The following is a 13,107-nucleotide window of genomic DNA, read 5'->3' as shown; positions in this document are numbered from 1 at the left end:
ACCATCACAGTTAGCCTCTTCTGACTGGGTACTCCCCACAGCAGACGGGTTTCGCTGTCAACATTAAAACCAATTTTCTTTGGGAGTAAAATTGAAGGCAGCCGCTCCTCGCTTTATTAAACCTGGAGGAAATTATAATCCAATTGGTTCCTTAAACTTGTTTAAAGCATTCTCTGATAAACAGCTGCTTTAATGAACTTTCCTCAGAAATTCTGCAGCCAATTAACATTCATTCAAAGGTTATTAAAGTGGTCAGAGAGGAGGGGGTTTGTTTCCCATCTCTGTATCAATATAAACTACAGGTATGAGGAAGAAAAAGAGAAGGTCTGGCTAATTCAGATTTTTTTTATATATTGAAATGAACGTTTTAAGAACTTTGATCTTTACTCAGCCCTGAATAGGATGGAAAAAAATAGGAAAGTAAAGATAGTAACCGACTGAACTTTAAAGACTAACCCCTGCTGGTGATGTGTGCAAAAGCCAGATATTCCATAAATCGTCATGGAGACGCGCAGAGACTGTAGCCTCTTCACATGGTAGACTCATTCTCATCATTTTAATCATCGACATCTCAACTTGAATAAATGTATTGAAATTAGAAAAGGATTTTTAAACTTCCTTCGCTTTCCCATCAACAAGTATAATAGGGGGTGTATGTGCAATTTGGAGGTGTGGGCGCTTCTCCTTTTCTGTTTCATTGTGGACCATCTACTGTGATAAAAGATTAATTTATTTTTTTTATCTTTTTAAACATTTCTACAGGGTGAAGATGTGAACACTGTTTACTATGTGTACTCATACACAGACATGAAAATGTATCTGCACCTCTGTCTCTGGTAGAAGAATATGGGGGGCATTTAGTGCAAAAACTCACTGAGCAAACTTTTATCCGTGGCTTCTTGGAGTTTTGGGTTCAGTACCAGTTGCTTTAAATACTTAATTTACAAAAATCTGCTGCTCACTCTTTAATATAAGGAGTGTGTGTGTGTGTGTGTGTGTGTGTGTGTGTGTGTCTTTTTGTGTTGTGTCTTTTCCCGTCCCAATTGTCTTTGTTAGTCTAACAGCCTTTTGAGCTCTTCACTCTGTCTATAGTTTGGTTTTTGATGTCTTTTAGTGTTGTGGTGGTTGTTTCCTTGTAAAGCACTTTGTTGCAGCCTCTGCTGTTGGAAACGGGCTTTATAAATAAATGTGACCTTGACCTCGGATGAAAACGATACACTGTGTTCTGATTAAGTTGAAACCTACATTTTTGTCAAGCACAAATACAAACTGAAATGCCTGTGTCCATGGCAACAGTGTCAGTTTTCGACTCTTACAACCTGGCTGTGAAAGGCCTTGTTCAGCTTCATTGTGACATTAAAGCCCTGAGGTGGGTTCAGTTATTTCTCTTTTTTCTGACCAATGGTTTCTGTGAGTATTCTAGCACGCTGCTACATTGTTTGATTTGATTGTAATCTACTCTAGATAAACAAGAGTTAGATGTTATGGATCCGGCAGATTATTTCCGTCTGGGTTTGAAAACTCGACCCAGAGTTCCTTGAGTTCTTCGTTTGGTTTATATGCTGAGTGAAGCAGCATCTAAACCAGAGGATTATTTATTTGAATTTTGTGACTCATAAGCACAAACAGGCTTTATTACACTGCTGAAATATAAGCTGGCTTTAGCAGATGAGAAAATCCAACAAACCAATGTCTTTCGCAGAAACGGCGACATCTATAAAATCTTCAAAAAAGTTTAAAAATCTTGGCTTCCTGTTTCAAAGTTAATCTTAAAACTGGACTCATTAAAAGGTTAATGAGTCCAGTGTGTGTGTTAGGGTTTGATCGATTGGAGCTAATACAGGCCCTCTTTATTAGGCTCAGCCCTACTGTCTGTCATTGACTGTTCTGCTGTTGACAGAGGGTCTGGCCCCCCTCCAGGTGGCCCCCAGGGACTTCTTATGTCACTTACCGGATGGGGGGACAAGTGAGTCCAACGAGGTGCATTGATTGCTGCAGTTTGACAGGGAAGAAGAAACGGGAGGCCAAGGTTTCTGGATTAGACACTCTCTGCAGGCAGAGGTGTTGGGAATACCGATGAATCCCACACTGTTAGGCAGAAAAATGACTCCTTTATGTCTTTCCTCCTCAACAGCTCAGCACCGGATGATGTGCGACCGCATGTGTTCGGATGACGGCTGTTGGGGCCCGGGCCCCGACCAGTGCCTCTCCTGCCGCTACTTCAAACGAGGCCGCACCTGCGTGGAGTCCTGCAACCTGTTTGATGGGTGAGAAAAGAGTCCAAAACTGCGTAGATCATCAGCAGCCGACCATTATGGTTTATGAAGCCACATTAATTTCTCTCAGCGTGCAACAAGAAGCTTAAGTCGGTTTAAGCTGCTTTAATACACCAACAATAAAACCAAAACATTCTCAAGGGCTCTGGAGGAGGAACGTCTAATTGCAGATTGGTGTGGATGTAATGAAGTGAGCCAATAAGGAATTTCACAGTGTGAACTGTCAAAGGAGCATTTGGCAGGATGTTACAGCCATCCACTAAAATCAATTGAAATGTATTGTTGAAGGATTAGATTGAAAATGTCCCATTTGTACTGACTGAACGAATGTTTACAGCTCTGAGCTGAAGGCTGACTGAAAGGCAGTGAAGAACTGACTGGTTTGTGTCTGTTCTGCTCATTTAAATGTTGTCAGACTTTTTGGATTTTGTGTCTGTTTAAGGCTGCCTTAAAGAATCTGAAACACATTTACATCTGGAGTTTGACTAGCCCACTTCACACCTGTGAATTTTCTTATTGTTTGTTGTTTGGATCATGTTCCTAGATACGGTGCTCTACATGGCAGGCACGCTTCTGCTAATGTGCTATTTTTGGCTTAGCGCTTTAGCGTTTTTGCTAACTTTGAAAATGCTTTGCACAGTTAGCTTCCCCTAAATTCTAAGGTGTTAATTTACTTGTAACCTTTCAGTTAAATAAAGTTCGACATTTGTGTTGAAGTTTTGGTTAAGGACTTCAAGCAGTTTATATTCATGCTCTTATTTTGAAGTGGGTGAAGACTGATTTGGCATCAGTTTCCTCTCCTCGTGTTCTCTTTTTCCCTCCAGTAACTTCATTTCAAACAAGAAACATCCAAGAACAAAATAAAACATACAATAAGATATAAACATAAATACGATATCTAAGCACTTTATAGAGTCACATTATATAATAGCGTAAAAATAAAATTGGAGTTTGTGTAGTTTTACCCAGGGCAGATATAATTTGAACTTAAGTTAGTGCTTTAGCATTAACTTTTGCTAAATACCGTGCTGGTACAGCGCTGCAGAGTTAGCAGAACTAATATTTATGATTAGTGCTTTAAAGTTAGCGTGTGCTTTAAAGTTAGTGCTTTAAAGTTAGCGTGTTCTAGATGTTCCCCTTGAATGAATCCTGGCTGAGTGAAGGAATGTTTTGCATCGGGTCTCTCAGAACCATCCGTCTAAAATAAAGCTGCACCAGCAGTGCCTACCGAGAGATAAATCAGCCTTTTTTTTTTTTCTTTTTTCTTTTCACCGAGGCAAAAGCGGTGATGTCAGGCCTGTGTTTCCCTCTAGAGAGGGTTTATGAGAGCATGCAACCCTCGGTCATGTTGACTTGTTGCTGGTCCTTTTCCACTGCTGTTTGTGGGAGGGAAGCTTTGAAGTCGCCGGGGGGAAAAACAGCTCAGAGCGAAGCTTTGAAGAAGATGATGGAGAGGCTCGTGGCTGGGAGCTTCTGAAGCACGCTTGTTTCCTTTACTGTAAATACAGTCAACGCATGATACTGCCAGGAATATTCACAATGTCTGCTTGTTGATTTGTGTCACTGGCCTGAACAGTCTGATTAAAATATGTCCAATCTAAAATCAACAAACACCTGATGACAGAAAAATGACTAGATATGGAATGAAGCTCATTTTCATATGCAGCATCCAGGCAACATGAGTGGCTTTGTGCTGATGACCGTATACAGTTCAGGTACATCTTAAAAAATGAGATTATTGTGTAGGAGTTCATTATTTTTTTTGTCATTGCTATATTAAGCCTAAGCCTTTGTAAGATCTAAGTCTGAGTCAGTAGGACACAATCGTCATGGTCACGCCCCCCACAAAGAGGGTGTGGGGATTTGAAACGTTAATTGCTGAACAAGCGAGATGTTCAGAGTGTTGTATCATTCAAGCATATTCATAGAAAATTAAGGGGAAGGAAAAGGTGTGGCCGAAAAACGTGCATCAGCAACAACGAAAACCACAACTTTGAGATTCTTGATTCAGTCAAAATCCATTCAAGAGAACCAATGTGGATTGAGTTCATAGCATGACAGTCTAACATTTTTGCTAAAATTATTATTTTTTGTGATCTTGTGTAATGTTTTTATTTTCTAAGACAATAAATTATCAGTGTCCATTGTCTATAAGCCATAATCAATCAAAATATACAACTTTTTATGTTGTCATTTTATTTCCTACATACAGTTAATGTATGTTGTGTAGGCTTTAATTTGCTTTACGAGAGTTTGCTGAAATAATTGACTGGAAGTCAGTTAGACCAAGAATGGTTTTAACCAGGTTACAGTTGAAACATTAATTAATTTAAAGATTCTTGGGTGGGATAAAATGTAACACAGTTCTGGATGAAGCATGTAAATAACAGAGCTGTTTAGTGCCTGATCCCCAGAAACCAGGATATTAGTGGGAATTCCAAGTCTCCTCTAAAGGTTTGAAGATCGTGTGCTGTGTCCTTAACTATGGTGGTCATAACGTTATGCCTGGTCAAAGTCTGATTCAGAGACAAGTAAATGACTTAAAACAAATGGAAAAAATAGTGATTTCAAATACAGCTGATGTATTATTATTAAAAACATATTTGTACAAATATTGTATCATCTGCATAAAGACGAATCCAGATTAAGCCATTCCTTGTTGTTCTTTGTCTATATTACCAGTTTTAATCTCAATCTTTCTATCTCTTAATTGCCATTTTCCTGGATTTAACACCACTATTTTAGGTTATACTGAGTTCACTTTAGATTGGTTTAATATCTTAGTTTGTTCTGGGGCTGCAGAAGTCTATATCTCTGAAGAATTTAGCGCAAGCTCATTAAAAATGTTTTCAGGTTGGTGATTTTAAATCTTAAGATTCCTCACTCCGCTCTTGTTCTGTATATCCATTCTTAATGAGCAAAGGCACTAATTCCCCTCAGTTTATAAGTCTGTTGAATAAAACAAAGGCAGAGCAAAGACGTGCGCGAGAGGGGAAAAGAAAAAGACTTGAGATGGTGTCCGCTGGGGGTTAGCAAAGGAGGGAGGTACTGGGTAAAGGGAGGCGCTGAAAGTGCTTAATTAAAAAAGTTGCTCTGGTGGGTTGACCATGCTCTGGCTCGCTGGATGTTTTGAGGTCTGAATGGTCGGGGCCACAGTCCTGCTTAAATTCCTGCTAAAGCAGGGATAATCCCCCATCAGGTCATCCCCCAATGGGGCCCTGGCACACACTTTCAGCCGTGAAGAGGGCCAATCAGGAGGAACGGCTTTGACGGAATGGAAATGACCCTGGAGAGCGCCGCCACAGTGGTCTTTGTCTCTCACCCATCCTCCTCTGTGTTTCTTTCCCCATTCAGCCAGCAAAAAAAGATATCTGTCCACCGCCTGGCCTTCTTTTAAATGATTCCCCTGGACACAGCGTCTGGGAGACAAATCTAATTTATTTTGGAAATGGGGTAAAGAAAAACAAAGGAGAACTGCACTGATAGTCTGCTTTTGAGTCCTGTGTAAACATTTTCAGTAATAGAATCTGTACATGTTGTATTTTTGGATGTTTGAAACAAACTGCCCCGATTAAAACGAACCAGTGAGGATGGCTTAAAGAAAAGACAATCTGACATCAAAGCTCAGCAAAAAGGAACACTGGGATTTTATCTTCACTTTTATCATCCTTTAATATGATCCCGCTGAACCAGGGAGTGTCAGAATGTCTCTTTTCTTTTTTGGTAGCTTTTAGAGGTACTACGTCAAAAAGATTTTCACATATATTCACCACACGAAAATGCATAAAACCCAAATGCCCGCAGGAGATGGAATGTTCTCGGTGTCCAATTGTATAAAACTGGATCATGAGGCGGAATCCGTTGCGTCCAGGTTCCGTCACTAAAACTGCAAGCTAACAAAAACAAACCGACTCATTATTCCGAAGAGGGTCCACCTGGTGCTGGGCGAATCCTCCTCCGAGGGCATCCGTTGTCCACGTCGGCCGATCGATCCCTCTGATGTGAAAAGCGGTTTTAATCGGTAGCGGTTGCTATTGACAGCGGGCGTCCTCCATCCGCCGGAGATGCCTCGCTTCAAACAGGCATGATAATTCGCTGATTCGGCCAGTGAGAAAAACAGTCAGAAACGTATAGATCGGATGCCAGCACACACTCCCACAACCTGCCGTACACACACACGGGGCTGAACACTGTGGCCTGAGGCAGTGCTGAGCTCCTGCCACTGTAATTGCAGTGTATGTACCCAATATTGAGCTTTATTGTTTACTGTCTTCTCCTTTAGATGAAAACAAAACCAACTATATTGCTTTAACTGGCTGAACAAAGGCTCTGGCAGATCTGCTACAATCTGCAGAAAACAGTAACCATCCTTTCATAGCGGGATAAAGAAGCAAACATGTTTTCTTTTTCACTTTTAGTCTACATTTTCAAACCTCGTTATCTCATCCTAATGCACTCGCTTTGTTCATTCTCTTTCACTCTCTCCAAAGCGTATTTCTTCATCTATGAGTCTCATGACTGTAAACCCCCCCCCCAAAAAAAACAGTTTTTTTATTAATCAGTCTTGTCTTTATGGATGTCTGTTAAAATAAGCATCCAGGCTGACCAAATTGTTGCAAGTGAAACTGCCAGAAAAAGACAAGTCGATGGCAGAATACACAGCTGCTACTCCAGTGAACAAGCCAGGCTGATACTGATGTAACAGTCTTCATATAGCCTACTGTAGTGTTCTCCTGATCAATATTTCAGTGTGAGTACACTCAGATCTATAATCCATCCATCTCTGTTTTGATCTTCTTGCCTTCCATCAGGGAAGCGCGGGAATTTGCCAATGGATCCGTGTGCCTGGACTGCGACAGCCAATGTGAGAAGATGGACGGAAACAGCCTAACGTGTCTTGGCCCGGTAAGACCCGGTGGATCGAACCAAACCGCCTTATTTTTTTTCTCCGAACGCACTTGAGGAATGCGGAAATAGACTCCTCTCATTTGTCTGTGCAAGTTAGTTTCATATCTTCTGAAGTGAACTTATTTTGTTGGAGCCTATCTGTTTTGCGCATGGGGTTTGAGTAAGTGTAGGTGCTGTTTGCAAAGGTGAATGGAAGGTAATGGGAGAAATGATGAACTACCACTCCTGTTTAGCTCCAGCAGGCGCACATACACATTCGACACAAGCAACAAAAACGATTATGTCCTAATCTTCATATAAAGAAACCTTTAGAGACTTGTGTAAGAGCTTCTTCCTGCACTGACAAAGTTACCAGGCAGAGTTTACAAAAGGGAAGCGTGGAAATGTGTTACAATGTCAAACTAGAACTGCAGTTTTCATCGGGTTCCAAGCCCCTAACCAGGAAGTCTGTCCTAACCCCACGTCTCCACCCTCCACACGTTCAACTTTACAAAACAGGACAGTAAAGTATCACATTGTCTGTTTATGTTGCTCAGCATAGACAATTTTTGTTCTTTTACAAAATGGAAAAAAAAATTAACCACCTATTATAAAAGGAAGTAGTAGACATTTCTCTTTCTTCTAAAAAAAAAAGTGTAATTTTACACTTTTTTTTACACATATCATATGTGATGATTTACTTGTGTCTGTTTTGGCAACATCGGACTGTTTTGTTTGTTTTTGTCCTGCTAAAGTCTAAAATTTCATGACAGTTTTTATTTTAATATTTGTGGCCTCCAATCACTTTCATTTCAACTATTTTGGCCCGAATGTCAAAACGTTTTAAACACAAGATCCATTGTGTGTTACATTTACTTGATGACATCTAATATTAACAGAAGGTTTTTTTTTTTTTTTGGCAAATGTTAGCCAATGACTTAAAGAATTGATTCTTAGTCATTGTTTAGCTATTTGCTGATGACCATAGTGACCTAATGGTTAACTTATACTTTCCTTTACAAAGTAGTTGTTGGTAACCATTAGCTGATGTTTTCAAGAGTAAATCATGGGTCAACTGTTTGTAACCATTAGCTCGTGACATCTAAATGAAACCCTTAGGTAGCTTTTGGCTTCGTTTTAGCTAATGCAACCATTGATTAACTGCTCACTATTAACCAGAAACTTAATTTTAACTAGTAGGAACTAGGCTGAGCCACTGGATAACTACAATTTACATCTTTTAAGGACCTCCAAACTGAACCATTAGCTAGCTGTTTGCTTTGTTTTCGCTAATGCAGCCATTGTTTAACTAGTGGCTAAATATTAGCTTGCGGCTTCTAAACTGTCATTTATTTTAACTTGTGACAACTAAGTTGAGCCACTGGATGACTAAAGTTATTTTTTTTGTTTGTTTGTTTTTTTAGCTCTAGTGGCCTTTATTTCAAAGTGCTCAGACAGAAAAGTAGGTAATGAGAGAGAGGGAAGACATGCGCCAAAGGTCACCTGGCCGGGAATCAAACCTGCGACAGCCGAGTTGAGGGCTACGTCCTCCTTATGTGGGTTGTGCTTAACCCCTGCGCCACCACATCACCCCAACTACAGTTTAAATTTTTTTCAAGAACCATTTTTCCATTATTTTAGCTAACAGTTTCATTTTAGCTAATGGCTACCAGACTAAGCCATTAAGTAACAAATGCCTTACTTTTAGCCGTCTAGACTGAGTCATTGGATACATTTATATAAATCAGTGAACTGTTGATCACTGAATCATTATTAATTAATAATATATGTATTTTTGATGTATTTATTAGAAAGTTTGAGCTTTGTTTCAATTCACAAACATTTGTCCCCAGCTGCCCCACCTGGGCAGTACAAAAAATAAGAACCTTCAGCAGTTTCCTCCTCTATTCTCAGCTACTCACAACGTTTTTTAGAAGAATCAGTGCAACATATTGTTCATAGTACACCAAATGTGGACATGATATGTTTATATACACAATGCCCAGGTTCATATTTGCAAAGTTGCATTTCGTTGAAAAGAACCCAATGTCCTGCATGGCTGATTTGGGTGAATAAAGTGATTGTGTGACTAACCTTTTCTGGCCGCCCCGTGAGGAACAAGAGGCGGAAAAGAGAGCGACTCTTCAACGATGCACGCATGCCACCGACTTTGAGATGCTGCTCACATCCGAGTAGTAAATAACACCAGAGTCGATCATCCGCGCCCGCTCAAACATACATACGTATCCGACTACATTGAGACATCTGTATGCACCCGCACTCGCGCCAACACGCACATGCATGCGCACAAACATGCAATGTGAGAATAATGTTTATTGATGGCGTGTGGCCGGATTTGTCAGACTTGGAAAGGCTGTCCATCAGGTCACTGTGGTAGTCATTAGCAGCAGAGCGTGGTGCCAAAACTCCCTGAACTTCTTCCAGACAACGGCTTGAGCATACGCATACAAACTCCACTGCCTCCCTAGAATTATAAGTCAGGTTTTCTTTGGTGTTTTTGTTTTTTTTTATTCGATTCCCCGACACCTTCTTTCCTTCAGACGCGTAAACACACAAAGAGTACAGTCTGGGTTTTTTCCGCACTTTTATCCCTGCTCACACTTCACTAGCCATCTTACTTATTCATGATGCGGCTGCAGCTGAGCTTTTTGCTCAGTTACCGTTTGTCATCTCCTCCATCACTTTCACCACGCACTGCTTTTTGACATGACCTGATTTTTCATGCATTTTGGCAATTTTAGCGAGGCTGCCTCAGAATACACTCTGGGTAATTTTTCTCTGCACATTATAAATCGCCGGATGGAATTCATGCGGGTTCTGCCGGGCTAAATTAGCCGCAATAGGAAGTGAGCAAAGCTGACACAATTTGCCAGGTTTTGAATTCGATTTTGCTCAATTTCATTCTCTCCGCTCATTTCTCATTCTATTTCCCTTCTTCTATTCTTTTTTCGGTGTTACCTCTTCATGTATCGTTTTTCTCAGCTTGCCTTTCTTTGTTCGATTGGCCCACTAATCCTGTTACTGTATCCGTCACCTCTTTGCTCTTCATTCGCCCCTTGTCCACTACCTCCTCCTCCTTCCTCCTCGTCGTGACTCATCTTCTCATCTCCCTGTTTCTTCTTCTTCAAAACTCCCAGGGCCCAGACCAGTGTGTAAAATGCCTTCACTTCAAAGATGGGCCCAACTGTGTGGAGAAGTGCCCCGACGGACTGCAGGGCGCCAACAGCTTCATTTTCAAATACGCCAAGGCCAACAACGAGTGTCATCCCTGCCACACCAACTGCACCCAGGGGTAAGAGAGGGAAGGATGCGTGAAGATTGGCTTCATATGTCTGAAAGTTTATCCGTTTCTCTTATCTGTTCAACTGCTAGTCACTCTCAATATGTTGCCCCAACCTTTCAAGACGTTACAAAAGGGAAGTGCTTTTGCTCCGTTGACCTTAATGGAGCAAAAGCAGATCAACTGTTAGTGAAGGGGCAGGTTGCAGACAAACAGCAGGAGGAGGGGGAGATATGAACTGGCAGACGGCTGGCTGCAGATAAATAAAGCAAAGGGACAATTGAACACGAGCTGCATTCATTCGGTTCAGACTGGTCAGATTTAGCTCATTATTAGGTGTTATTGTTGCTGCAGGACTCATTTCTTATAGAGAAGACAAACTATTTTCTGGTTGCACCAGAATACTAAAAAGGAAGTGTTGTGTGTGACGTCAAGCCACATTTATGGTCTTCTGAGCCACTGAAAGATTGTAGTAGTCTATGTCCATGTCTCACAACACATCTTTTTGTTTTTTAGAATACCAACAACGTTAAAAATTCCCAACTCAGTGTGGATATTGTCTTTGGTATTTTGAAATTGCCATTTGAAGCCATTTGTTGATATAGAAAAAAAAATATCCACTTCTTTCCCAGCAGAGGTTCTTTTTCACTGGCCAAAGTTCTGACATTAATTCAATATCGTCTTTGGTGACCTTGTCAAAGTTTAGCTGGATGAAGACCATATGAAACATTTGTGTTGTAGAATTTGTTAGCTTAGATGACCTAGCTTGGTGCTATGGTATGCTAGCTTGGCGTTATAGTATGGTAGCTTGGCCCTATGATATGCTAGCTTAGTGCTATGGTATGTTAGCTTGGTGCTGCACGCAAAGGTAAAATGTTATCTTACTTGTTTTCATAAATATGCCACATTTATTCTGCAACATGCTAGCTTAAGGCTTTGATCCTCTCAACAAGGTCTGATTAGACCAAAGGCATAAAGATGATGAGCTCAAGACAAAGGCTGGAGTTTTCATAATAGGAAATGATCCAAAGTTGATATGGAAAAATCACCATTCACTTAATTTTGAATGTTGAAATGGGAAGTGATAATGTCACAATGTAGGTTGTATTTTCTGCTGCCATTACGGATAAATATACAATTAAGAATTTTTTTTTTACTTAAAAAATGTTTTTCACTTAAAGCATTCTTTTTCACTTGTACATTTGTATAAAATTATATAAAATGTTGATCAAATCAAAAGATTGTTCTTAGCTTCTTGAAAATTTCATTAATGAAGGAAGAGTGCTTTCTTCAACATGAATTGTAGCTAATTGGCCAATTGCGAGGCTGTTTATTTGATGACTAGGCAGCTCTGACAGAGCCTCAGTTGTCACCAGTTTAATTCCAGCCTGAACCAGCTCTCCTCATTTTCTGGCCAATTTGTTGTGTTTTGTGTGCTCTAACACGGTAATTCAGGAAATCTTCTCCTGTGTCTACCCTGCTGCTCAAAAGCCACAACACACGGATCGGGATTTAATGAGCAGTGACGAGTGTGCTCTAATCACTTCCTGCTCACCTGCTGTTCTCATCACTTTCCACTGAAACACCTTTCATCTGAACTACCCTCCAGCAGCAGAGGTTGCTGAGACAGATAGGAAATAACATGCACACTGCACACTTTTTCAAATTAAAACAGCTTTTCTTTAAAGGCTGATTATTTGCCAGTTCAATTTTAATTAGCATTCATTTGGAGGATTTCCTTCCCTCCTTCCTTCTGCTAGTTGATCAATACGGACTTTGTATTTACTTTAGATTCTTCTTAATATCCATTCCTTTTTGGATATACCATCTTTAAGGTCATTTCCTGAAATGAACACAAGTTCAAAACACTGGAGTTAACTGCAGCGGTTTGTCCAAACAACAAGCGCTTTCATCTTGTGAAATATTGAAATTTAACCTATAGTCAGAGTTGCCTGGCAACACTCATTAAACACGCCTTAAAGCTTCAAATGGTTTGAACAGCAAATGTAAGGTACCTGGCAGAAAAATAATAATGTATAACATGGGAGTATTTAGGAGCACTGTATGAAAATATTGTTATACTCTGTAACTGGCTAATGACGTTGGAATATGATTTGATGCTTCACTGTTCACATAATATTTAATGTATTTCATTATCCTTAGGTTAAAGACTAAATTAGCTGAGATTGTCCAATAGGAATTCACCCTCGCACAGAGATTAAACACAAAACACAACAATAAAATTCATCTATCCACACACTGGACCATCCATTAGGGGTGTAGACTATTTCGCAAAATGATCGTTATGTTACTGGTTTCTGAGAAGGTAACGACCAAGCTAAGTTGTTTATTGGAACTCTTTCGATAAAGCCTTCTGTTTGAAATGGAAATTATTATTTTAGTTTTTTGCAGCTTGATAGTTGACTCAAGATCTCAGGTCTATGTTTGCTGTGAAGCTAAAGCAAAAAAGACAGCAACACTTTTGTCATTTTTAGATTTATCTCTAGCCGTATTGTCACGACATTCTGCAACTATGTTGCATGTTTTCCTAATGTCTTGCAGTCCTCATCAAGTCTCTAAGTTTCCTATGCTCCACATTCAAAACTTTAGTATTTAACCTAATTTCTAAATTAACTTTAAAAT

The 13,107-nt window shown here is 40.1% G+C and overlaps 1 protein-coding gene across 2 annotated transcripts in view; it reads left to right on the top strand.

Moving 5' to 3' along the window:
* The window catches only part of LOC106956630 (receptor tyrosine-protein kinase erbB-4-like), a 137,627-nt gene that overhangs the window by 63,592 nt on the left and 60,928 nt on the right, over positions 1-13,107 (top strand). For both annotated transcript variants that reach the window (XM_015047590.1, XM_015047589.1), the window contains exons 12-14: positions 2,135-2,267; positions 7,088-7,181; positions 10,322-10,476. In XM_015047590.1, the coding sequence (XP_014903076.1) occupies positions 2,135-2,267; positions 7,088-7,181; positions 10,322-10,476 (382 nt within the window). The remainder of the gene's footprint in view (positions 1-2,134; positions 2,268-7,087; positions 7,182-10,321; positions 10,477-13,107) is intronic.

This window comes from Poecilia latipinna, unplaced genomic scaffold (assembly GCF_001443285.1).
Source record: "Poecilia latipinna isolate Pla-1442-1.1 unplaced genomic scaffold, P_latipinna-1.0 Scaffold835, whole genome shotgun sequence".
NCBI lineage: Eukaryota > Metazoa > Chordata > Actinopteri > Cyprinodontiformes > Poeciliidae > Poecilia > Poecilia latipinna.
This window is presented reverse-complemented; position numbering and strand designations above follow the sequence as displayed.